At 38.4% G+C, this 25,443-nt stretch overlaps 1 protein-coding gene across 2 annotated transcripts in view; it reads left to right on the top strand.

Annotated features, from left to right (window-relative positions):
• LAMA4 (laminin subunit alpha 4) overlaps window positions 1-25,443 on the top strand; it is a 193,787-nt gene that overhangs the window by 69,181 nt on the left and 99,163 nt on the right. For both annotated transcript variants that reach the window (XM_036766542.1, XM_036766543.1), the window contains exons 3-4: window positions 4,380-4,504; window positions 11,988-12,068. In XM_036766542.1, the coding sequence (XP_036622437.1) occupies window positions 4,380-4,504; window positions 11,988-12,068 (206 nt within the window). The remainder of the gene's footprint in view (window positions 1-4,379; window positions 4,505-11,987; window positions 12,069-25,443) is intronic.

The raw sequence follows: 25,443 nt of genomic DNA on the forward strand, positions 1-25,443 counted from the left end.
GCGACTTTGATTTGAGCGAGGGACGGCTGTGCAAAGTCACCAGCCTCACTTTCTCCTCCAGAGTCATCTGAGTCCAGTGGCCAAATATCAATCAGGATGACTGGAGATGGCCTAGGTTGCAGTGACTTTGAGCTAAGACCTGAAGGAGGGAAAATATTTCAGCTATGAGAGCTCTGTAAGACAGTGACAGGTGAATGATTTGTCCCGAGTCCATCAGCCAGTATTGAAGACTTAAACCTAGGTCTTCCTGACTTTGAGGACAGCTCTCTATCCACTACCTCTCCATATGTGTTTCCCTGAATCACCTTCCAAAGACCCTCACTTAAGAGAAACTAATTTTTACCAAATGTTGTTTCTGTAAGTGTTATGGCATTTTTTCATGTTTAAGCAACAAGATAGTTGAGGATGTAGGCAGGAAAAGCTCACTGCCGAGCAAATGCCTACAGTCCCCTAAGAGGTATAGATGCCTCTCAGGAAATCTCATAATGGGCATTTTAGAGGAATGCAGCAAATGAGAGAAGTGTTTGTACTTTGTGGAAATTAGAAGGGTTGGAAGAGATTTGGTGGTTCTACCCTTGAGGGTAATTGTTCCACATGACTGCCAGGGCAGCCAAGGAAGCCACAAGCATCCATCAAGCAATAAGGGGCTGTAATGGGGTATTGGCTTAGTTTTGCAACTTAGTAGGTACTTCAAGCATGAAGGATGACCTTACAGCTTACAGTTGGTACATTTTCTCCTACACAGATGGGCTTCATCTGTCCAACAACAATGGGGACAAATACAGCACACTTTTACAAGCAACCTTGAATTCCTGCATGTAGCTCAGCTTCGTGGAGGTAAAATAATTCAGGCAACATTCAACAATAGAGTAATACCAAAAAGAAAAAAAAAAATTCAGCACCAACCACATATAGGGTACTGGGCCAGGAACCCAGAGTAAACAAAACAGTCCTTGCCTTCAAAGAGTTCAAATTCCACTAGGGAGACATCACCAGTACAAGAATAAATTAGTATAAATTGGGATCGTGAGGGACAGAGTATTGTTAACCAAGGACTCTATAAAGGTGTTCTCAGGCAGTAGCAGAACCAAGAAAAAGAACAGAGTCAAGGAAGCCAAGGAGAGGGTATGCAGGAGGTGGTGTCAGTGAACAGTCTCAAAAGCTACAGAGAGGTCAAGGAAAATAAGGTTCAAGAAAAAAAGTCATTGGATTTAGCATTTAAGATACATTTCAATTGAGTGGTAGTGTTGAAAGCTAGATTGTAAGAGGTCCAGAATTGACTGGGTGGTGAAAAACTCAAGTCTGGGATAAACCAGTTTTGACTTTTGGGTACATCTCTGTTATTTACTCAGGAGGCTAAAGGAATATTGTTTTTATTTCATTAAAGGAAAAGGGGGAAGCAACATAAGATTTCATTCTTTTCCAACTTTCTTTTTCTTTTTAATATTTTTTTATTTTAAACATAAACACCAAAAAGGAACATTACCATGTATACAGCAGGACACAAAGACATTTTATATGAAACTGCAAATCTTGCTTTTAAAAAAATCTGTACAATAAATTCTACATACTACTTTTAAAGCTGTCCCACTGATCTATATACTTCCTTACAAAATTCCTTCTGTTCTCATTTATAGGTTAAAAAATACATTTATGGTAATTGATAGTAATGCAAAAAATTTACATTTACAATAGTCATCTTTTTTTTTTGCCTTACTAGTGTTGACTCAGCTTCTCGAATAAAAACCGAAACAGAGAAAAATATACTATAACAAATAAGCATAGTAAAGAAAAACAAATCTACACAATGGCTATGTTTGCATGTGTGTGTGTGTGTGTGTGTGTGTGTGTGTGTGTGTGTGTGTGGTCATCTCACTAATCAGAGATCTCAAGTCTTTCAGAATTGGTTTTCTTTATTTTGTTGCCATCCTTTTTATAAATTGTTCTGGTTCTGCCCCTCTAGTTTTCAAAAAAAATGATTAGGTTCCTTTAAATATATCTAATTGAAAGGGCCCAGGTTCATTCTTAAACCCTGCTTTGATAACAAAACCCTCACGAAGGGCTGGCTATAGGTTGTCCTTATGAAAAACATTCATGAAATAATTAAATATCCTACAGTATCCTATAGTAATGACTAACCCTCCTTCCAGAGGTGTTTTCTTTATCTGATTAGTGTATCGATCTTCATTTTAAACCCAGATCTATTAGAGAAAAAAGCAAATTAACACAAACCGGGACATCTCTTATGCTTAGATGTTACCGAGGGAAATGGAAGTCAACCTTTCTTATTGAATATTAATACTGATAGCTGGATTCCTCATTGTACAATCCTTCACTCCCAGTCAGTTCAAACCTAGCCTTTACACTGTCTTTGTAATGAATGAAGATCAAAATCTACCCCTGTCTGCTCCATAGTCATGTAATACGGAGGATACTTCCAAAAAGCTAGAATCGTTTCTGTTCGTAGCATTTCATAAATAGCTAATATGCAAATGTACCTCTTTTCTCTTCTTTTTAAAATTTTATTTATTTATTTTTGGGAGCAATTGGGGTTAAGTGACCAGGGTCACACAGCTAGTGAGTGTCTGAGGCCAGATTTTGAACTCAGATCCTCTCCATTGTGCCACCTAGCTGCCCCATGTACATCTTTTCTTACTCTTCTCCTCACCCTGGACTTTAATCACTTTGTACTTTTCTTATACATTCATCATGTTCTAATTTATAGTCTATCTATCTGTGCACATTATAATATTCCAGCTAGATAGACAGTTTTTTGAGGGTGGCCTCTGTATATTCATTACCCTTATACCTCTCCCAATACCTAATACAGTGCATGACAAGTAAAAGGTACTTAGTATGGACTGCCGAACATTCTAACAATCCACATGGGCAAGGGAGGCTATATTTAGCTATCTCCTTGTTCTAAAAGGGTTTCTTTGCATTCAGAAAGAAGAAACAATATAACAAACTAGCAATGTGCCTCTTTTCCTACCTTCCCTATTCTTTACCTTCTCATTCCTTCTACTGGAGTTGTCATTGATCTTCTAATCTATCTGTGTTCATAGAATCATAGAATTAGCTCATAAATCAGAGAGAATTCACGTTCATCTACCCCAATACGTTGGCTTTGGGCCAGAGCAATTGAATAGCTGGCCCAAGGTCATCTATCAGGTATTTAGTGGGTGAGCTAGAATTTGAACCAAGGTCTTCTAACTCCTAAGCCAGATATTTTTTCTATTTTACCACACATTCCATCGTGGTATGGGCAGTTGTCTTTTGATGCCATTTCCATGTCAGGCAAATAGGCTAATCCTTTTGGAACCTCCAGAGCTAGAATTCAATCTTGTCACCATTCTGAATTTTAAGTACTTGTCTATTGGTAATGCCTTCCTGCTTCCCAATCATACTTATACTGGAGCAAGCAAAGCATGTTTGAAAGTAACATGTTGAACTTAATAAACCTAACATTTATAGCTAACATTTATAAGGTGTTACTATGTGCCAGATGCTGTGCAAAGAGCTTAATGACTATTATATTTGATCCTCACAATGCTGGGAGGTAGGTGCTCTTAATATCCCCATTTTACAGTTAAAGAAATTGAGGCAAACAGAGGTTAAATGACTTGGCTAGGGTCACACAGCTCATGTCTGAGGCCAGATTTGAACTCAGGTCTTCCTGACTCCAGCCCAGAGCTCTATTCACTGTGCCATTTCATCTATCTAGCTATCTAATGATCAAGACCAAGGCTGGAAGGACAGTACCCACTTACAAACCCAATCCCACTATTGATCAGCCTCCAAGCTTAGAATTGCTTCATTTCTTTCCTTGGACCAGCTAGTTCCTTCTTAGACAACCTGGTTTTTCCCTCCCACCTCCAACTCCTATGGGCCCAGTATAATGATGTCAGACTAGGCACAAATACTCTAATAGCTTAGCCCTCTGCAATTCAGAATTCCTAAGCTCAAATGATCCACCTGCCTCAGCCTCCCCAGTCTCAGGAATTATAAGTATGCACCACCATACCAGACTTTATTATATACTTAAATATAAAAAAACCCAGCAAAATCTACTTAAAAGATACTTGAAGTTTCATTTTTTAAAATTGTATTAGAGACTCTCGAGTCTCAAGTGCCCATTCCCTGTAACATTGCCTTAGTCTCATATACCATACTATTAACATGCCATAGCTCCAAACTTTAATTGTCCAAAATGGTTTCCTTTCTTCTCACTGTATTACCCATTAATAGCATTCGCTCTCTAATCTAGCAACATCTTGGCAGACCCAGGTCTGGCAACCATTCTACTAGGCACTTATGGGCCAATAGGACTTTTCTTTTATGCTGGTCTCTTTTTTTTTTCCTTTTTCTTTTTTACATAGAACTGTCAACGGAACACCACTGGAGAGCATTGTGAAAAGTGTCCAGATGGCTACATTGGGGATGTCAACAGAGGAGCTCCTAGATCCTGCCAGCCTTGCCCTTGCCCCTTGCCCCACATGGCCAAGTAAGTTTAATACAAATGTTGTCCCCTTATAAGTTTGTGTCTCTGCTCCCACTCATTCCCTTCACTCCTTTGATGCATTGTTATAGAGAAGTGTTTTTTTACTGCAGCTAAAAAGTGACTTGTTCCCACACCCAAAGAAAGAAAATCAGAATGTTTTCCCCTTCTATTCTTTTTCTCTTAATTAAAAACTAGAATTTCATCTAATCTAACTGCTTCTGATCATACCATCATTTTCCCCGATGCTTCTAGTGTGCTGCAAAAGAGGAAGATATTTGAACAGTTCCTATCAGTCTTTCAGAAAGCACCAGTTCCTTAAAGTCAACACTGTATTTATCATATCTAGTGATACTAATATGTGGGGAAATACACGGTGACAAGAATGAAAGTTATCACTTCTACCATTTCTTTATCTTCACACAAACTATGCCTCCTCACTTTCGAGTCTCTTGCTGCTTTGTCTGTGTTTTCTCACTGACTGATTATCCAGGTTGTGCACTTGAGCATCGCCCTCAGCCATGTCAGACAGATCACTTTTCTGGAGATTAGAGCACTGGGCTTGCAACAGGAAGACTCAGGTTCAAATCCTACCTCAGGCACTTAATCTCTTTGTGAACAGAAATAGCAACAGCATCGATTTCACACAATTGTCATAAACATTAAATGAAATGATGTATGTAGATTGCTTTGCAAAACTAAAATAGCTATTTAAATGCAAGATAGTATTTTTATTATTACCTGAATACAGCTTTTCCTGCCATATTACAGTTGTTGGGGTTAAATGTGTTCTCTCCAACATTCTAATGATTCCAGGTTTCACTTACTATTTCATTATATAAGGGCTCTTATTGCAACATCTACATTTTTAAAAAATGATTTTCCAGACCTCGAGCTGTTAGGCAAATTCTCTAGGTGGGGATGGGGGTTGGGGAGGAAGATGAATTAAAATGATAGCCTTTGGGGGTACCTTCTAATTATATTATTCTGTGATTGCATTTTCCCTTATGTGAATGACAAAAATTTCCTGTCTGAATTATCCAACACTAATTTGTTAGGAGATGAGGTGCGCACAATCTCATTCCCCATGCATCAATAATCTTCTCCTACATCATTATTTTTAAATTGCTATTGCAAAAGTTAGTCTCAATTTCAAGCCAGGATTCCCAGTGCCTTAGGCTCAGAGTAAGCTAAGGCTCCTCTGAAAGTTATGCTAACACTTTCAAGCCACTAAAGCAGTGAGTGTCTAGAAATAGTCACATACTAATTACTCCACAAATTCCACCGGTGGCAAATATCTATTTTTTTTCTTTATGTGAATGGATTGTGACTGGGAAATAGCCAAGACACCAGGGGAATTGCCTAGGTAGATATCAACTCACAGACATAAGTAATGAAATAGACCCATGACAGATTGGATGATGCAAGTGAAGAGAAGGAGGCAGATGTAAGAGGTGCTGTGGAGGTAGAATCCCCAGTCCTTGGCAACTGATTGGATAGATGAGGAGAGGGAGAATGGGGAGCTGAGGATAATGCAGAGGTTGCATACCTGAGTGAATGTAAGAATGGCAGTGACCTAAACAAAGAGAGGGCAGTTTAGAAGACTGTATTTGGAGGAAAGAAAACAACTTATTGGAGGAGGAAAGAGAATGATCAGAGAAAAGGTAGACCGTTCATGTAGCAAGAGGAAGCAACAACAGCTGGATCGTGGGACTAAAACTGAAAAAGACCTTAGAAGTCATCAAGTCCATTTTATAGAGGAAGCTGGAGAGAAAAAAATGGCAAACCTTTCTAATATCTTTGCCAAAAAAAACTCCAAATGAGGTCACAAGAGTCAGATGTGACTGAAATGACTCAATGACATATATTCAGAATTTGGATTCCCAGTACCAATGACCATTCCGAAAAGCAAAGAATACAATAGTTGAAAGATTTTTTAAAACAAGATTAAAAAAAATAACCAAGTCTGTTTCTCTTGTAAAGTCCCCAAGGAGCTTCCAAGAGCATGAAGCTCTAGTTGGCTCTAAAGCAGCATGAGACTGAGGGTAGGCCGAGAAATGATCCCAGGGTTATTTCCTTAGCCAACAAAAACCAATTTAGCCTAAATTTTAATATAAACAGTTAGTGCTGACTACAATATGAAATGAACAGTGCTGTATCAGAGCCTCCAAATGACTGCACCCATTGGCTACACAGCCATTCCTGAGGATTGTCTGCATAGATTGTATGTATTTACTTGGGTGCTGGCCAGACTTTCCACCCTTCCCTCCCAGTCACTGGGTTCACTAGTTCCAGTGAAAGGAAACATCATCTGTTAGGAACATTGAATTTCAGGGGCAGGAGGAGGAGAAAGGATCAACTTGAGGCATATTCCTCTAGCCGCTAGCAGATGTTTCAGTGTTCTGAACCTAAGGAGGGAGCAGCTATATTGGCTTTTGATTTTTCCGTGTTCTGTACTCTAAACTAACAGTGTTTCTCTTGGTGGGCTCAGTGATCCAAACCAACAAAATAAAGGGAGTTTTATAAAAAAAAAGGTCAAAGAAGGGTAATTTGGTTCGAATGTTTTTAAGCAGACTGTTACAGAAGATAAATTATCTGCATTGCCTTTCCCAGAGAATCACATATTGTTTTCTGAGTAGTTTTATAAACATCTCTGAGCAAGGCAAACAAGTCCATTTGCTTTTTTCCAAATAACATTAGCTGAGAGGTGCTGGTAAGTGCAGGAACATGAGAGCACTACGGCCAAATTTCATTGCTTGTACAGTATCAGAGCCAAAACTAATTTAAAAGTCTTTAAAACATTCACCTTTGCTCTTTCTGTGTAGATGGAGCCGTGTGTAGAGGCCAAATATTACAGATGTAGAAATGTAACACTCAATTTTCCCTGCCTTAATAATCAGAAGACAGTTATGCATTCTCTCCTTACCCAAACATTTCTAATACTTTCCATCTCACTTTTAAATGATTTTTGCCTGGAGGGAATTAGGAATTAATTATACTAAAGAGAGGAGGTATAAAAGACTGGCATCTCTTGGCCTGGGATTTCTGTTGTTCTGGTACTTGTTATATAGGACTGAGCAACTCAACCACCCCCTGCCTTTTCACCCTTAACTATAAAACAGAGTAGCAAAGAGACTTGATATCTAGTAAGTGCTGAATTTCATAATCAACAGTCAATATTTAATGTGTGCACAGAGTACATGGCAGTATACTAGGTACCATATAGAATCCACATCTAGGGTACCTTCAATTATCTACACTAGGGGAAGGTAGCCAATAATACAGACAATCCAGAACAGTAAACAACTGGAAAATTACATTTGGGTTTAGGATGCTTTTTTGTGCTTAGATTTGAATACAACTATGTAACATTATCTGTAAAATGAGGGTTAGATTTGATGAGTTCTGTGGTCTCTCCGAGCTCTAAATTTATAATAGTAATGTAACGCCACTGGTTGTGGGTAGTTGTAGATCTTTGTGGGTGTCCCTTAAGGAAGATACAATGAGCCAGATGACCATTCTTTCTTTCCTACCCCCTTTTCCTCTAGAGATTTAATCAGTAATCCTATGGAATAACGATTAGCTCATTTTTCACCTATGGGCAATATGATGCCCTTCCAGGCCACAGTCTCCTCCTCTGCTGCTTTATGGAGTTTATGTTAAGCAAAAAAATTAGTAGTATAGTCACAATAGCTCTGAGCCCCCAGTTATTAATTTCATAATATTTAGACAGAGGTTTGGCTTTCTGCCCTAATTAAAAGTTGTCTGTCCCTGGCCACTTTATGACTGAGACAACCGGAAATGTTTAGATAAAGAATCAAGCAGAATATGTAACAGTGTTTATTAATGGACAGATGATATGAGGGGAAGTTGGGGAAATAAAAGATCTTTTCTTGGAACTTCTCTCCATCCTTGAAAAATAGATACAAACCATTGCTTCAACCAAAGATACCTGGAGGGACCAATCGTCCTCCATGATCTCCATGATCTCTCTTCTCTTCCAAAGCTCAACTCTACTTTTTCTGTCTCATTTTTCTTGTTGCTCTTGTCCCATCAATTTGTTCTAGCTCAACTCAGTATATTCTAGGAAGGGGCTGGGGATTGTTGTTGTTAAGTTATTGATACCACCTACCCTCCCCCCACCTCAATCTGTCTCTCATAGATTGTGTGCATCTCTTTAAGAACTCTTGGGTATGGCTCAATTCTAACTTCAGGCTCAAAGTTTGCAATAGTCCTAAATCACTGTCAAGACTGAGAATGAAGTGCTTTTCCCTCTGCACTACACATTCCATGATGTCAATCAGTTCTCATAATTAGTGTAGTGTTATTACACTAACACCCTATGATCTTATGATGATCTAAGAATTCACAATTCTTCAATCAAAGTAATGAAGAGCTGTAAAGACCTAAGAAATTATTGATATTGATCTTCCCTGGTTAAATTACTCCCCTGATCTCTACAAAGGGCTAGAAATTATGACCACTGCTTCTTTTTAAAAATCTGTTCTTTAATCATTTTTTTACATTGCTGTCACTTCCAAGTAACTAATCCTCACCCATGTGCAGAACGCTACTTCATAATAAAGAATACTTAAACAAAATGAACTAACACATTAACCATAATTTACAATGTATGCATCATTTGGCATGGATAATCTACTACCTCCACATAGAGCTCTGAATCTAAGGCTCTAAATTAATGAGAATTCTTTTGACATTGTCTTCTTTTACATTATTGAAGTCACTTTTACTTTGTTTTAAAACTTTTTCTTACTTCACTCTGACTGAAATCTTTTCAAGTTTCTCTGGATCACCCTATATATCTTTTCTTATTATATAAGAATATTCCATTATATTCACATTATATTAAGCCATTCCCCAAATTATGGGCACCCACTTGGCTTTACTATAGCAAAAAAAATAATAGAATCACAGCTGAGACTGACTCAAACTACTCATCCAAGAAAAAGCTACTTTTTTCTCTATTTGCAAAATTCACAGGGAAGATGAGATGATTGTGGTGGCAGATTGATATTGAACTTAACACAAAAAAGAGAACAGTTCCATATAGGGACTGTGTGTGAAACCATGAATCTCTGCAATATATAGCTTACTTTTTTAAAAAAGTTTATAAATTCAATGTGTTACTTTCAAAGCTGTTCAGTTTCCCTCTGAACTTCCATCTGTTGTCCTCTGTGTATTTTTTTAATGTTTTAACGAACCTTTTTTCTTTTCTTTTTCACAATGCTGTCACTAACCCTCTTTTACCCCAAAACCTCCCCCAAATAATAATTATATACATATATATTTGTCTATATGTATACATATATACACATGTATATAAATATAACATACCCTTGGAACAAATAACAAATAAACATAGTTGAACAAAACAAATCCACACATTTGCTAGATCCAAACACATACATACACACATATATATGTATAGATATAGATAAATACACGTGTGTATTTTTGTATATATCTGTAATGTTGATGGGATATGAAGATCTTCCCCTCCCAAGAATAGGCCTCACGTGGAGCCCATTAAAGGAAGTTGCTTATAGGAAGGCTTTCACACCTTTTGATACTAAGTTGATTAGGCACTGAGTCAAAAGAGTTGTGATGCCTTCCGACTCTGAAAAGTGTATATATAATCTGAGTTGCTATTTTGCTTTAGGGGTTCGCTTATGAGAAGGATCTTTTGATTCCCTGGTCAAGACTCTGAGTAGCCATATGTTCAGAATTCCCCAACTGCTCAGATGTAAAGCCTCTCAATCCAGCAGTATATGTATAGTGCATAGCAATATTGCTTTGATTTAGGCAGTCAGAGCCCTGTCTGTTGATCTAATTTTCTCTGTATTTTCTCTGCTTGTATTTTCTCTGATGTTCAGGGGGCAGACTATTCCCCTGAACTAGTGAATGTAATTAAAAAAGAGTGTTGACCCCTTTAAAGTTGCTTTCCTTTAAAAGTAGATTAAAGAACCTAGGCTAGCAGGCCATCCTGGGTATGCTAGGGTGCTTGCTGTTACAATATCTCATATTCTGCTCCTTGGGCCCATCACCCTTCTGTAAAGAGGTAGGTAGTATGCTTCATTATTGGTCCTCTAAAGGCAGAATTGGTCATCAAAATGATTTTGTCTTTCTAAATTGTTTTCATTTACACTATGGTTGTTACTATGGAAATTGTTATCCTGGTTCTGTTCACACCTCTTTCCATCAATTCAGGCAAGACTTTCTAGGTTTCTGTGAAATTATCCCTTTTATCCTTCATTATGATACAATAATACTCCATTATATTCATATATCATAATTTATACAGCCACTCCCCAATTGATACATACACCCCCTTTGTTTCCAATTCTCTAATACAACAAAAATAGCTGTTATTTTTGTACCAAATGTTCTTTAAAAATTTTTTATACAAAATATTTTTTGTATATGGAATTTTTTCTTTCCCTCTTTGATCTATTTGAGATTTAGGACTAAGAGTGGTATGGCTGGGTCAAAGGGTAGCTCTTTGGGGGCATAGTTCCAAACTGTTTTCTAGAATGGCTGGACCAATTCACCGCTCCACCAAGAGTGCACCAGAGAGTCTTTCTTCCCACTGCTCCTACGATTGTCATTTTCCTTTTTTATCATATGTTGGATCAATATAATAGATGTGAGGTAGAACCTCAGAGTTGTTTAAATTCACATTTCTCTAACAACTAATGATTCAGAACATTTGTATATGGATGCTGATATCTTAGATTTCTTGCATTCAGAACTGTCTGTTCATATTTTTTGACCACTTATCTGTTAGGGAATAGCTATCATTCTTAAATATTTTAATCAATTTTTATATATCTTTATCAGAGAAAGCATTATCAGGGACATTTATCAGAGAAACTTGCTGCCAAGGGTTTTCTTTCTAAAGTCCTTTTCTTGAGAACAAGGACTATTTCATTTTGTCTTTGTATTACCAGTGTCTGCATGGGACATGGCACATTGTCAGTGTTTAGTAAATGTTCAGTGGTTGAATCAAGCTCCTAATGAATCAAGGCATAATATATGTAAAGGGTTTTGCTCCTAATAGGTCAGGGCATAATACATACATATGACTGTACAATTCTTTTTTGGGCAGGCAGGGCAATTGGGGTTAAGTAACTTGCCCAAGGTCACACAGCTAGTACATGTGTCAAGTGTCTGAGGCCGAATTTGAACTCAGGTCCTCCTGACTCTAGGGCCAGTGCTCTACTCACTGAGCCACCTAGCTGCTCCAGGACTGTACAATTCTTAAAGCTCCCATAAGTGTTGATTATAATTAAAAATATAAGAATAAACTTTTTTATCAACAAAGGATATGATGAAGTATAGTAGGTGATAGAAATAAGTGAAAATTTGATAGCCAGATTTTCTGGCAGTAATTTGCAATGAGATAATCAAAAATTAAAGATGTCTTTCCATTTATATTATTTTTTTCTGATTCTCTCTTCTTAAATTCTAGTTTTGCAGTGTCCTGCTATAGGAAAGGTGGGGTGGTACGGTGCATTTGTAAAGAAAAATATGCTGGACCCAACTGTGAAAGGTGAGTTCATTTTTGCAGTTGTATTTTTGCTCAACATTATATACTTTACCTTTCTTAAACTGTAATAACAATGTTTGGTTTTTTTGTAAACAACAACAACTTTTCCTCTGAGAAGCATTGTGGCCTATGGATGAAGAGCTACCATTGCAGCCAGGGTTCAGGTTCTACCTTGGATACACATAGGTTGTGTGACCCTCCCTGGCTAGTTGCTTAATGTCTCAGCAATCTTAGCAACTCTAAGACATACACTGTAGTGAAGGTGCCAACCCGCATTGGTAGAGGGACTTTCCTTACCCAAGAATACCCTACATTAATAAAATCAAAGGCCCAGACACTGTGCTTATCCCAGAGAATGTACACATGAGGCAACAGACTGGGGGGAAAATGAGTTGACTCTACTTTTTTTCCTGAAAAATAATTCAATTTTCATGAAGGTTTTAATGATCCTATACCATTCATCAGCATGCTGCTTCCCTCTTTGCAGCTATCTATGCATGTTTAGAGGAAGTGAAATGGTACAGTGGATAGAGTGCTGGCCCTGAAGTCAGGCAGATCTGGATTCAAATCCAGTCTCAGGCACTACTGGCTGTATGACCATAAGCAAGTCACTTAACCCTGTTTGCCTCAGTTTCCTCATCTGTAAAATGAGCAGGAGAAGGACATATCAAAACACTGCAGTATCTTCACCAAGATAACGTTACAAAGAGTTGGACACGACAACTGAACAACAAAGGTATGTTTATATATGCACTCATCTCTGCAATTAGAATGTCAGCTCTTTGAGAGTGGAGACTGTTATATTCTTTGTATTTGTATCCCTAGAGCTTAGCACATTGCCTGGCACATAGTGCTAAATAAATGCTTGATGACTGATTGATTGACTGGATAACCAGCATTCCTTCCTTTTTTAAAGTAAATTTCATTCTTTTTCAATTAACAAGTATTTATTTTCTCTCCTTCACACCTCCAAAAAACCAAAAACCTTTGTAACAAATATACTGAGTCAAATAAAACAAATGCCCACATTGGCCATGCCCAAAATGATATTTCATATTCTGTGTATTAGTCCATCACCTCTACATCAGAAAATGAGTAATATTCCATATCTTCAATTCTCTGAAATCATACTCTGTCACTCTGTTGGTCAGAGTTCTGAAGTCTTTCAAAGTTATGTGTTGTTTCAACGTTGTTCTTATAGTATAAGTTATTGTCCAGGTTCTGCTCACTTCACTCTGCATCAGTTTGTACAAGTTTTCCCAGGTTTCTCTGAATCATTCCTTTTGTCATTTCTTATGGTAAAACAGTGTTTCATTATATTCACATACCATAATCTGTTAGTCCATACCCTAATCAATGAACACTCCCTCAGTTTACAATTCTTTGGGAATGAAATTGGCATAATATTTTGTATAGATAGATCTTTTTCTTGTTTCTTTGATTTCTTTGGAGTACGAACCCAGCACCAACTTGTAGGGTGTTGCTGATTCTACTCAAAAAGAAGTCCCCACTACTCAGGATATAAGACTTTCCACCAAGTGGCTTCCTGAAGTTTCTACCCCCTACCAAATGCTGTTTTCTAGGACAAAGGGACTTTAGTAAGAGAGATTTACATAGAGATCATTTCATTTTCCTCATTTTCCATTAGTAAATGGAAAAAATAGTAAAACTCAGAGGGAAATCATTGGAGGGGAGAAGGGAGAGACCCAGCGGGAAAGGCCTCTTGTAGAAAATAGGATTTAGGTTGTCCTTACCAAATGTTGGTATACAGGTCTAGACTTGTCTAGACTTGGCCTGAGGGTTCTATTCAAGCCTTGAAGGGTTCAGCAGGGAAGGCCATAGCATCATGGTCTGCTTTTCATAGCCAGAGGTTATCATATGACTCTGGGCAAAGCAGGAGCTCAGCCTTGGTAAAGAAACTGTGTTCCACCTGAGGAAAGCCATCAACATACTGATACCAGGACTCAAACCCAACACTATCTGTGAGAAAGGCAGTCCAAATCTTAACAGCCTAGTCTGGGGCTCCAGAAATGGGCCCTGTGTCCAGGGAACAAGGACAATCTTTGCATAAGAAGGGCATAAAAGAAGAGAAACTCATTTCCCACCAGGACTTATCCCATAATCATTTTGAAATGTCAAATATATAAAGAGAGGGAGAAAAGCATCTGACAAGTTAAAAGGTTCCTGGGGCTTTGGGCTGGGTGGGAAGACTTTTACTAAGACAAAACAGAGAACAGGGAGCTAAAAATATGATTGCCATTTCCCCCCTACGAAGACCTAATGGCGAATATCAGATCCCCTGTGTGACAGCCACTACTATCTAAGGAGCAAATGAGCAGAGCATCCAGCCCCCCTGATTGGCCCATTTTCTGGTTACTGAGTAGTGGAGAGGATTGTTAATAAGCCTTGGAGCCTCTCTCCTAGGTGTCTGTGATTTAAAGTCAGTGTAGCTTGTTAAGGATTAATCAAAGTTACTACCTGAGGAGCTTTTGCTGATCCCTGTGAAAAGAGTTAATGGCCTTGATCCACTCCCAGCTGATTAAATGCTGGACTTTCAGCCAGTAAATAGGCAGATCCTTCTTTAGTGGCCCAATACTGAAAAAAAGTCTAGATCCCAGATAATTTGCTCAGCAGGAAATCAGTCAACACTCAGTCTGTCAATAATCATTTATTAGGCATTTGCTTTGTGCCAAGCTCTATGCTGTTGTTCTATGGTATCCAACTCTCGGTGACTTCATATGGAGTTTTCTTAAAGATACTGGATTTTCCTTCTCTAACTCATTTTACAGATGAGAAAACTGAGGCAAATAAGGTTAAGTGACTTGCCCAGGGTCAAACAGCTAGTAAGTATCTAAGGCTGGATTTGAACTCAGGTCTTCCCATCTCCAGGTCAATTAGTCTATCCACCATACCACCTAGCTGCCCCATACTAAGTTTTGCAGATAAAATAAAGGTGACAAAAACACATTGCCTCATCTCAAGGAGATCACATTTTAAAGGGATAAATAACATGCAATTTGATATATTCTAAACAATTCTGTACATACAAGATATATACTGTAAATGATTAGATAGCTCATCACCAGTTTGAATTCAGGGTGATATTTTTTTCTCCCATTAGCAAATGGAACAAAACAGTAAAACTCAGTGGGAAGACACCTAAGGGGAGAGGAAAGAGGACCCAGCAGGAAAGGCCTCTTGTAGAAAGTAGGATTTAGGTTGTCCTGACCAAATGTTGGTATACAGGTCTAGAATGAAGGTCCTCCAATTCATATTTGGGCCTCATCTGGACCTTCCTGCTCTCCCTTTAGTCCAAATTCACACAGGTCCTGAGATTAGATCCAGTTTCCATTTTTGTTGTTGGTCAGTCCTTTCAGTTGTCTGACTCTTTGTGACCCCATTTGGGATTTTTTTTGGCAAAGATACTAGAGTGATTCACCATTTCCTTCTGCAGCTCATTTTACAGATAAGGAAACTGAGGCAAATAGGGTTAAGTGACTTGCCCAGAGTCACACAGCTGGTAAGTGTCTGAGGTCAGATTTGAACTCAAGTCTTCCAGACTCCAGGCCCAGTGCTCTATCCACTGTGGGAAATGATTGTCACATCACTCATAGGCTATGGGTGTCACCTTGACTGAGACTATAGCTATGGATAAGATCAGGGACTAAGATTCATAACATCTGCTCTTTCTTCTAAAGCCTTTTCCTGATTAATAGAGCATGCTCTGAGTACCTTCGACCCTTCCTCCCTCCACTTCCACCAAAGTAACACTATTTCAAGGACTCATCTTGGAAATAAGCATTACCTCACTACAAAGGAAGTAATCAATTCAGATCATTAACAGAGGTAGCTAGGTGGCATAGTGGATAGAATTCTGTTCCTGAAGTCAGGAAGATCTCAGTTCAAATTTGACCTTGGATATTTACTAGCTTTGTGACTAGCTTTTTGAACTGTAAAGTGGGCATGATAATAGTACCCGCCTCTCAGGGTCGTTTGTGAGGATCAGATGAGATATTTATAAAGAATTTTGCACAATGTCTGGCACACAATAGGTGCTTATAAATGCTTGTTTCCTTCCTATGCTACTTTTAAGTCTACTGCTTTTAATTTACTACTGACCCATGGAATAGTACAAGAGCTTCCATTTTTAATTTAGCTGCCCGATAGGCTTAAGTTCATAAGGTCCTAGAATTAGAGATGAAAAAGACCGGAGAGATCATCTCATCCTCTCATTTTATCAAGGTCAAGGATTCGTGATTTCTTGATTGTGGGAATTCTCTTCACTAAGGCAGATCACAAACTCTCCAGCTTGCTAGATGGTCTTCAGGAGTTTTTATAAGGTAAAAATTCATCACCCTGAATCCAAATAGGCGATGAATTTGTCTAGTCCATGGATAATAGATACAAAATCAGTCATCAGGCTATTTACTCAAAACCTTTCCAATTTGGCAGGACCTAAGGGTGGTACCATGGATAAAGTACCAGTCCTGGAGTCAGAAAAACTCATTTTTGTGAGTTCAAACCTCATCTCAGATACTTCCTAGCTGTGTAACTCTAAGCAAGTCATTTAACTCTGTTTTCCTTAGTTTCCTCATCTGTAGGATAAGCTAGAGAAGAAAATAGAAAACCACTCCAGTATCTTTGCCACAAGAACCCCAAATGGGGTCACAAAGAGTCAGCCACAACTGAAAAGAAACAACTGAACAAAATTTAGGCTTTGTATTTGCTTAGGCTTAGGCATTTGCACATAATCTTCCAGAACTCGAGGTCACCTCCAAACTATGACTAACTAAGGTCGAGAGGCAGCATAGAGTAACAGACCATGTAACTTAGGATGGGAAGATCTGGGTTGAAATCCTGTCTCTAACCCCTGTTACCTCTATGACCATAGGCAGGTACTTCATCTCCGTGGTGTTTTTCTTCCTGTATAAAATGAGAGAGTACATTTAGATGATGTCAGATTCTTTCCAGCTCTAACATACAGTCTAGTCTATGTACACGAGGTTTCAAATAAAGAGAAAAAGAGTTGAACACAAAAACAAAACTTAATCTTGTCCATGTAGAATTTCAGAGCTGGATAGAATCCTTAGAGATCATTTAGCCCAATCTCATTTCTGTGGAAATTGGCAAGTCCCATTCAGACTACATCTGCACCTTGCAAAGGTGACCCCCTTTTAGATGGGAGTGGATCATTTTGAACCTTTGAGTAGACTCACCTGTACATAGTAAAGGATTTGGAGTGTTCATTTGTATATGGAAAGGCCAGAAAAGCAATTAAGCAGCCAGCAGAAATAATGACGATTTGTGGACATAGATTGCCTCGCCATCTCTTTCCCTACCTACTCATTTGCATGGACCTATGGGAGAGACTTAGAATTCAAACTTAGAGTTAAATTTGGAGTTGTTTGGTGATCACTGGGCAAATAGCCATTGTCTGGTTATGACCTAGTCTGAAGAGAGGAAGATGTAGGATATGTGCTGGATAGTCACCATAAGTTAGAGTTAGATCTCTCACCCTGGAAACTTAACCTGGTATCAGGAAGACTTACTGAAAGGAAAAGCCAAGCACAAAGAACACACATTTTCTAGTATTAATAATAATAATGACAGCTAACATTTACATAGCACTTACTGTGTGCCAGGCACTGTGCTAAGCACTTTATAATATTTTTTTACATTTGATCTTCACAACAACCCTGGGATGTAGGTCCTATTATTATTCCTGATTTACCAATGAGGAAACTGAGGCAGGCAGCAGTTAAGTGACTTGCCCAGGGTCACATATCTAAGGCCAGACTTGAACTCAGGTCTTCCTGACTCTAGGCCTTGCCTAAAGCAGAACTGGCAAAACTACTCTTAGTCCGAGGGTAAGCATACCTGTTCTTTCTGAAAGAACAAAGCAATAAAGGATCCATGGACTGAAAATGAGCACAAAACTAGAGAAGGAGAGGCCATAAAAGTTGGAATGGCCACTTAAGCTCATGGGAGTCTGAAGCCTTTTCCCTTAGCAGAGGGAAAGTGTTTCCTTTTCTTTATTTTAAACATTTACTTTTTCTTTATAAACAGTGTCTATTTTGGTGGTCTGGGTGTACTTACTGGAAATATAATTAAGAGAAGGGAATTGAAGGAGACAGAGAAAGAAAGAGAGAGAGAGAGAGAGAGAGAGAGAGAGAGAGAGAGAGAGAGAGAAAGTTTTGTAACATCTTCACAGTACAGAGAGAAAAGATTATGCCAGGAAATCAATCTACCTAATGATTTCATAATAAAATAAAGGTAGTCAGTCAACTGGCATTTATTAAGCTGCCAGGCACTGTGCTAAGCACTGGTGATATAAAAAAAATAAAGACAGTTCCTCCCCTTGAAGAGTTCACCACACATAATGGAGGAGACAACAACAACAGCAACCATAATTTGGAGATAATCAACAGAGGGAAGAGACTAGAATTAAGAAGATAGGATTTTAGCTGAGACTTCAAGGAAGTCAGGAGGCAGAGAAGAGGAGGGAGAGCTTTCCAGGCACAGGAGACAGCCAATGAAAATACCCAGAGTCAGGAGACAGAGTGTCTCATGTGAAGAACAGCAAGGAGGCCTTTCAGTCAGTCAATATTTATTAAGTACCTACTATGTGCCAGGCACTGTGCTAAACACTAGAGATACAGAAAGAGGCAAAAGACAGTACCCTCAAGGAGACTGTGTCACTGAATCAAAAAGAGTATATGGTGGAGTATAAGGTGTAAGAAGACTGGAAAGGTGTATTGGGGATGGGGGTATATAGACATCATGAAGGTCTATGATCACCAAACAGAAGGTTTTATACTTGCTCTTGAATGAACCACATTGCTCCCTACCCCACCCTACCTTACCACTGCTATGTACAAGTGAAGAACTGAGCCTACAGGAGTAAATGCTGCTCAGCCTAGATCACACAGCTAGTTAGTGAGCCCAGGTCTACAACCAAGCCTTCTGACTCCCAGTCAAATGCTTCTCTAAGCCTATTTCAACAAGTCTACCTTCTAGGTCTAATATAGACTGCTATGTAAACAGTGGATCCTGTAAAACCTTGATTACATTTTCTCCTCTGCTCAACTGGATGGATAATTAATTGGTGTCCATTTTTTATGCTTTTTTTAAATGATCTTGTTATCCCTGTTTTCTTGGCATCTAAGAATGCAAGAGAAAAAACAGGGCAGCAAGTACATTGATCTCAAGGTGTTTATTAAATTAAATTCACAGAATTATATGTTTAGAGCTGAAAAAAAATCTTAGAGAGCATTGGCTCCAAACCCCTCATTTTGCAGATAAGGAAACTGAAGACCAGAGAAGTTAAATGATTTTTCCAGGGTCACCCAGCTTGTAAGTGTCTAAGATAGGTCTTTTTGACTCAAGTCCAGCATCTTATTCACTACCCTAAAAACTGAATTGAATCAAATTGAATTGAACCGAATTAAAGATAACTTCTAGAACTCTCTCAGGTTAGCATACACCACTAGGTAGGAGATCAAGAATTCAGTATGATCTCCATCTTCAATATAGCAACAGAATTCCTCTGGAAAGTAGTCCTCTCATTGTCCAGAGAATGCTCCTAGAATGGATCTGTTTCCCTGGTAAGCAGTGGGATTTTCCAACAGGAAGATGACAAGCCTATATTTTTGAGTCAAAAAAGCCCTGAGCCAGTCTCAGAGGGCCTGGGGAGTTTAGTCAAGATCAGGTCATTCATTAGCTATGTGACATTTGGTCAGTGACTTCACCTCTTCCCATCTGTAACTTCTACATTTTATACCTCACAGAGTTGTTGTGAGCATCAAATAATACATATGAAGAGGCTTTGAAAAACTCTACGGCACTGTATAAACAGAGTGGTATTATCCCAGTTTTCTCTCTCCACCACCAACATGGTAGAGATTGTGGGTATAGTCCTTGAGTCTTCATGAACCAAGGAAGAGTTGTCACTGATCACAGACACCTTCAGTGGTGGATGACGCACATGATAGCTAAATATCGAGGGAAATCAAAGAAAGGAGAGGAGGAGGAGGAGGAAGAAAGAGAAGGTACCCAGAAGTAGGTTTGTGCCTTATTCACATAACCACCTTCAGAAAGGTGGTCTTGGATGCTGAAAACAATGATTTTTGGTCAAATACGTTTTCTATGAAATAACTTCTTTCTAGTTGATATTCACTCTTGAAAACCTGAGCGACGAGTAAAATCATGAAATTCAAATATCACACTCATTATGTTGGCCTCAGAACTTTATTATCTTCGCTTATTTCCCGAAATTCATTGAGTCATTTGGCAAAGCTAGAAATAGAACCAACGCTTCCTCTACCCAGCCCAATGCTCAATTAACTGTAAAGTTTCTTGTTCTCCAGGGAAGAAAACACTCCGCACCAGAAGCAGGGCTATTAATATGCTAACATCTGTATTTTAACTCAAGAAAATCTGCAGAGTTTATTATAAGTATGGATAGGGAATTGGGAGTAGGCCCTAGGCCAAAGATAAGGTCCGGGGAAATTCTCGATGAGCTTCCATTGAATTATGGTTTTGATGGTATATCCAAAAAGGCTTCTTAGGTGAATAGAATTAGCCTAGGAAAAGGCAAGGAGAGTTTATCCTTATGGAAAAATGGATATCAACAGGATTATAACTCTTTTGAGACCATATAAAGAAAAATAAAATGGAGAGGAAAGGATAAATTAAGTCTCATGGTTGGTGGACTATAGCCAAGGAAAGTGAGTAGAAAGCCTTTGACCATATGGCCTAGGAACTAAGGGAGTAGACTGGGAGGTCAGCCCTGTTGTTCATGGAGGAGTAACTTAGGGCTGGTTTGGGCTTCAAATTTCTTATATATCTCATGGTTCAGTAGCATGAGAAATGTCAGTGGAGGAACTAATTTTAACAGTTTCTCCAGTTTTGCCTTTTTTGCATTTAGTATTTATTCTCCTATTGAAGTTCAATCCTTGTTCAAGATATCCAAATGCCCTAGTTTCTGTTTCACACTTTTCAATTATTGTACATATTTTACCATAAATTATTTCAGATTAGTGACTATGTCTCCTTCATCTTTGTTTCTCCCACAGGCCCTTAGAGCAATACATTTGAGTGGAGTGCCCAACAAATATTTTTGAAATCATGAACTTATAAACATATTGTTAATTTTTTTCCTTCAAAAATGTCTTGCCCCTGTCTCCTGTTCCTACTACCCTAGACCAGGACTTCATGACATCAATATTAGTTCATTTTTTTATATTCTGAAATTAACAAATACCAAATAAAATAAGAAAAAGAGGATTGTACATGAAACTGTGAATCTCTTTTACATACAGCTTGCTTCTCCTTTAAATATACTACATATCCACACATATATTAATATGCATATTAGATATGTATAACCTATGTAGATATACATATCTAATGTGCACATATAATCTATGTAGATATACAGACCTAATATATGTATATAATAAATTCAACATGTAATATTCAAAGCTATTCTACTTATCTATTTCCTTATGCTCTCATCTGTGCTTTTTTTTAATGTTTAATGTTTTCAATGTTTTTTTTGTTTTTGGCAACCCTATTACTAATCTCCTCTCTTCTTCCCCATGTCCTGTTCCCATACAAAAAAAAAAAGAAAGGAATAAAGAAGGAAAGAAAGGAAGAAAGGAAGGAAGGAAGAAAGAGAGAGAAAGAGAGAGACTCTTTGTAACAATGTGGACTGATATTAGGCTAATCATTATACACTGCTTTAATTTTGCCAATCCTTCTCAAAGAATTTATCATCTATTTAGAGCTGTAAGGGACCTCAGAATCCAGCTAGTATGACTCCCTCATTTTACATATGAGGAAACTGAGGCCCAGGAAAAATAAGTGGCCAGTCCAAGGTCACACTGGAAGTAAAAGGTGGTATTTGAATCCAGGTGCTCTGACTCTTAAGTCAAAACTCTCTTCCCTATACAATCTTCAGTGGCTCTGAGTTTTCTACCCCATAAAATCTAAACATTTTTGCCTGGTTTTCAAGGCCTTCCCTTATAGGGCCTCCTTTTGTTTCCCATTATTTTTCAACATATATTCTGTCTTATTCAGACCTATCTGCACACTTGGCCTGAAAATACAGGATGTCCCAAAAGTCTTAGAACAATACTGTTTCCTTTTAGGACACCCTTTTAGTCATACCCATTTTACTTCCCTGACTTTCCTCCCCTCGTCCTCCTTGACTAGAATGTTCCTTCCTCTCCTTTCCTTAGGTTAATACCATCCATTATTTGAAACCCAAATTAAATTCCATTTCTTCCATGAAAACTAAATATTCCAACCTCAACTGAACTACCTCTTCTCTCTGCTTTTACAAATCACTTTCACAAAGTGAGTCTATAAAATAATATTACTCATTTTTAACAAACATAACAGAACTTAGAGTTCCAATGAACATCATACTCTTCAAAGTAGTCAACCATATACTTACTCCATCTATATTGGTATTGCTGAGAAGGAGTTCAGAATTCCTCTTTTTAAAATAGCTTTTAGAATCTCTGGCTCCTTATGCTGAATTTCGTAAGTAGTGGTAAACATTTGTCCTTTGAAGTTATACTGGACTTTTAGAAAGGACAAAAAGCTATTAGAGGTCAGTCCAGGAAGATGGCAGAGTACGTCAGAAAATTTCAACTTCTCAAGAATTCCCTCCACAAAAAAGATAAAATAGCACCTCTGGGTAAACACAGAGCCCTGAAAACAAATAAGAGTAGGGGCAGAATAGGGGTCCCCTTGGGACAATCTGAGAAGACCAGAAGAAAAATCAGAGGACTAGATTTCCTCCCAGTAACAAGTAAACACCTGGGGCAGCAAGGTGGCACGGTGAATAGAGTACTGCCCTGGAGTCAGGAGGACCTGAGTCAAATCTGGCCTCAGACACTTGACACACTTACTTGCTGAGTGACCTTGGGCAAGTCACTTAACCCCGATTGCCCTGCCTTCCCCCCTCCAAAAAACAAACAAACAAAAAAAGGAGTAAATATCTGGAGGCTAGGGTCCCCTTTAACAACAAGCCACAAGCTGCTTTAACAACAAGCAGCAAGCCCTGGGAGTAGCTGAGTTGGGAGGCAGCCTCAGCCAGGCCACAGGAACTTTTACCCCTTGGACAATGAGGGAAGCTGGGCATCTGACCTGGGGAAGATCAATGGAACCTCTGCTGACAAGGAACCCCAGACCCAGCTGTGCTTCGAAGGGCAGCAAGGGTGAGAAGGAACCAGCACAAGCCTGTTGAGTGCAGAAGCAGAGGGGTGGTTCACTGCCGGGCACTTACAGGAGGCTAGATGACTTGGTTTGAGTTCAAGGTCAGAGGGGAGAACTGAAGAGGATCAGAGACCAGAGGCACCATCCCCCATACCCCAGGACTAGAGATGATTATAAAAACTAAATTATTAGCCAAAAAAAATGCGCAGGCAAAGGAGAAAGAATCCAACCATAGAGAGCTACTATGGGAATAGAGAAGACCAGGGTTCATCTTCAGAGGAGGATATTGAAGCAAAGAAACCCTCTTCTACCCCAAAGAGTAATGTCAAATGGTCACCTGCCCAAGAAGAATTCATTGAAGAACTTTTTAAAAGATTTTAAAAATCAAATGAGAGAGATTGAGGAAATATTAAAAAGAAAAACCAGAATAATACAAGAAAAACAAGAAGATTATGACAAGAAAGTCAACCAATTAGAAAAAGAGATCCAGAATCTTAAAGGAAAAAATGACTCCTTAAAAATCAGAATTGGGCAAGGGGAAGCCAGTGAAGTTATAAGAGATGGAGAAATGAAAAAATAAAATATAAAGAATGAAAAAATAGAAGAGAATGTGAAACATCTCATAAGAAAAAAAACAGATCTAGAGAACAGATCAAGAACAAAAAACATAAGAATAATTTGACTACCTGAAAATTCTTATCAAAAAAAGAATCTTGATACAACAATATAAGAAATAAAGAAAAATGTCCTGAAGCATTAGAACAAAAGGAGAGAGTAGAAATAGAAAAAATCTGCCAATCAACCCCTGAAAGAGATCCTACAAAGAAAACTCACAGGAATATTATAGTTAAATTCCAAAAACCCCCAGATCAAGGATAAAATATTACAAGCAACAAGAAAAAAAACAATTTACATGGCACCATAATTAGAATCACACAAGACCTAGCATTGGCGGCACTAAAAGATCGCAGATCTTGGAACACTATGTATCAAAGAGCAAAAGCACTGGGCCTCTGGCTGAAAATATCATACGCAGCAAAGCTAAACATAATTTTGAATGGAAAAAATGGACATTTGATCAGCTGTCAGACCTTCAGGACTCCCTTAAAAAAACAAACAAACCCTGAACTCAATAGAAGATTTGACATACAAGAGCCAAGAGAAAGATAAGGTACATATCAATGACCACTTACAAGGGACTTAATAAGGATATAATGTTTACCTTTTATGTATGGAAAATGCAAAACCTATGTCTAAGATTGTTACTAGTAATTAAACAGCTTATAAGAAAGACTGGAGTAGACCTGAGTATATGACTTTAAAAAGTAAAACCATTCAAGAACAGCTAAAAGAGTAATTATACAAATGAGGTACAAGAGGAAGAACCAATACAGAGGATTTAGATGGGGGAGGGGAGCTATTAGTTCTGGAAACCCACTTTCATTGGGAATGGGTTTAAGGGGGAAAATACATATACATCTAGAAGAGTATAAAGGTCTTCTAAATTTAAAAAAGAAATAAAACTCTAAGGGGATAGAGAGGGGGGTGAGGATAGAGGAAGGATCTTTAGAAGGGAGGGTGAGGAAATAGGAAAAAGGGGTGTACAAAAGGGTGTTTAGATTTAGGGCGATGGGAGGATAAGGGAGGGATTGCTGGAGTGGGGGTAGGTTAAGTAATAGGAGGGTAAGGTAGCAGGTAGAAGTAAAGTAGAGGAGATAGGAGAGAGACAGGAAAAAAGAGATATGCACAAACATAAAAACAAGATTAGAAGTAGAATCTCTTAGGGAAAATCTATGTTTATATATGTATGTATGTGTGTATATGTGTATGTATGTGTATATATATATACATTTATGTATATATCAATACCTATATATAAATATATCCGTGCTCAATTGTAGACTTGGGTAGTGGGTAGCAGGGAGGAAGGGGCAAAAAAGAACAAAGCAAAAAGTCTACAGCAGAGAACAAAAGAAAACCTACAGCCTTCCTATCCAATCTGTGGATGGTGGCTCCTGTGCTAAGCCTCGAATGACTCTAGGGCATCTTAGAGCTGAAGATAAGGAGATAGAACACTCCAGACATGGGAGACAATCTTACAAAAGCACACAGCAGGACTGAAATACCATATGTGGGGAACAGCAATGCCAGT

The sequence above is a fragment of the Trichosurus vulpecula genome, chromosome 7 (genome assembly GCF_011100635.1).
Source record: "Trichosurus vulpecula isolate mTriVul1 chromosome 7, mTriVul1.pri, whole genome shotgun sequence".
Lineage (NCBI taxonomy): Eukaryota > Metazoa > Chordata > Mammalia > Diprotodontia > Phalangeridae > Trichosurus > Trichosurus vulpecula.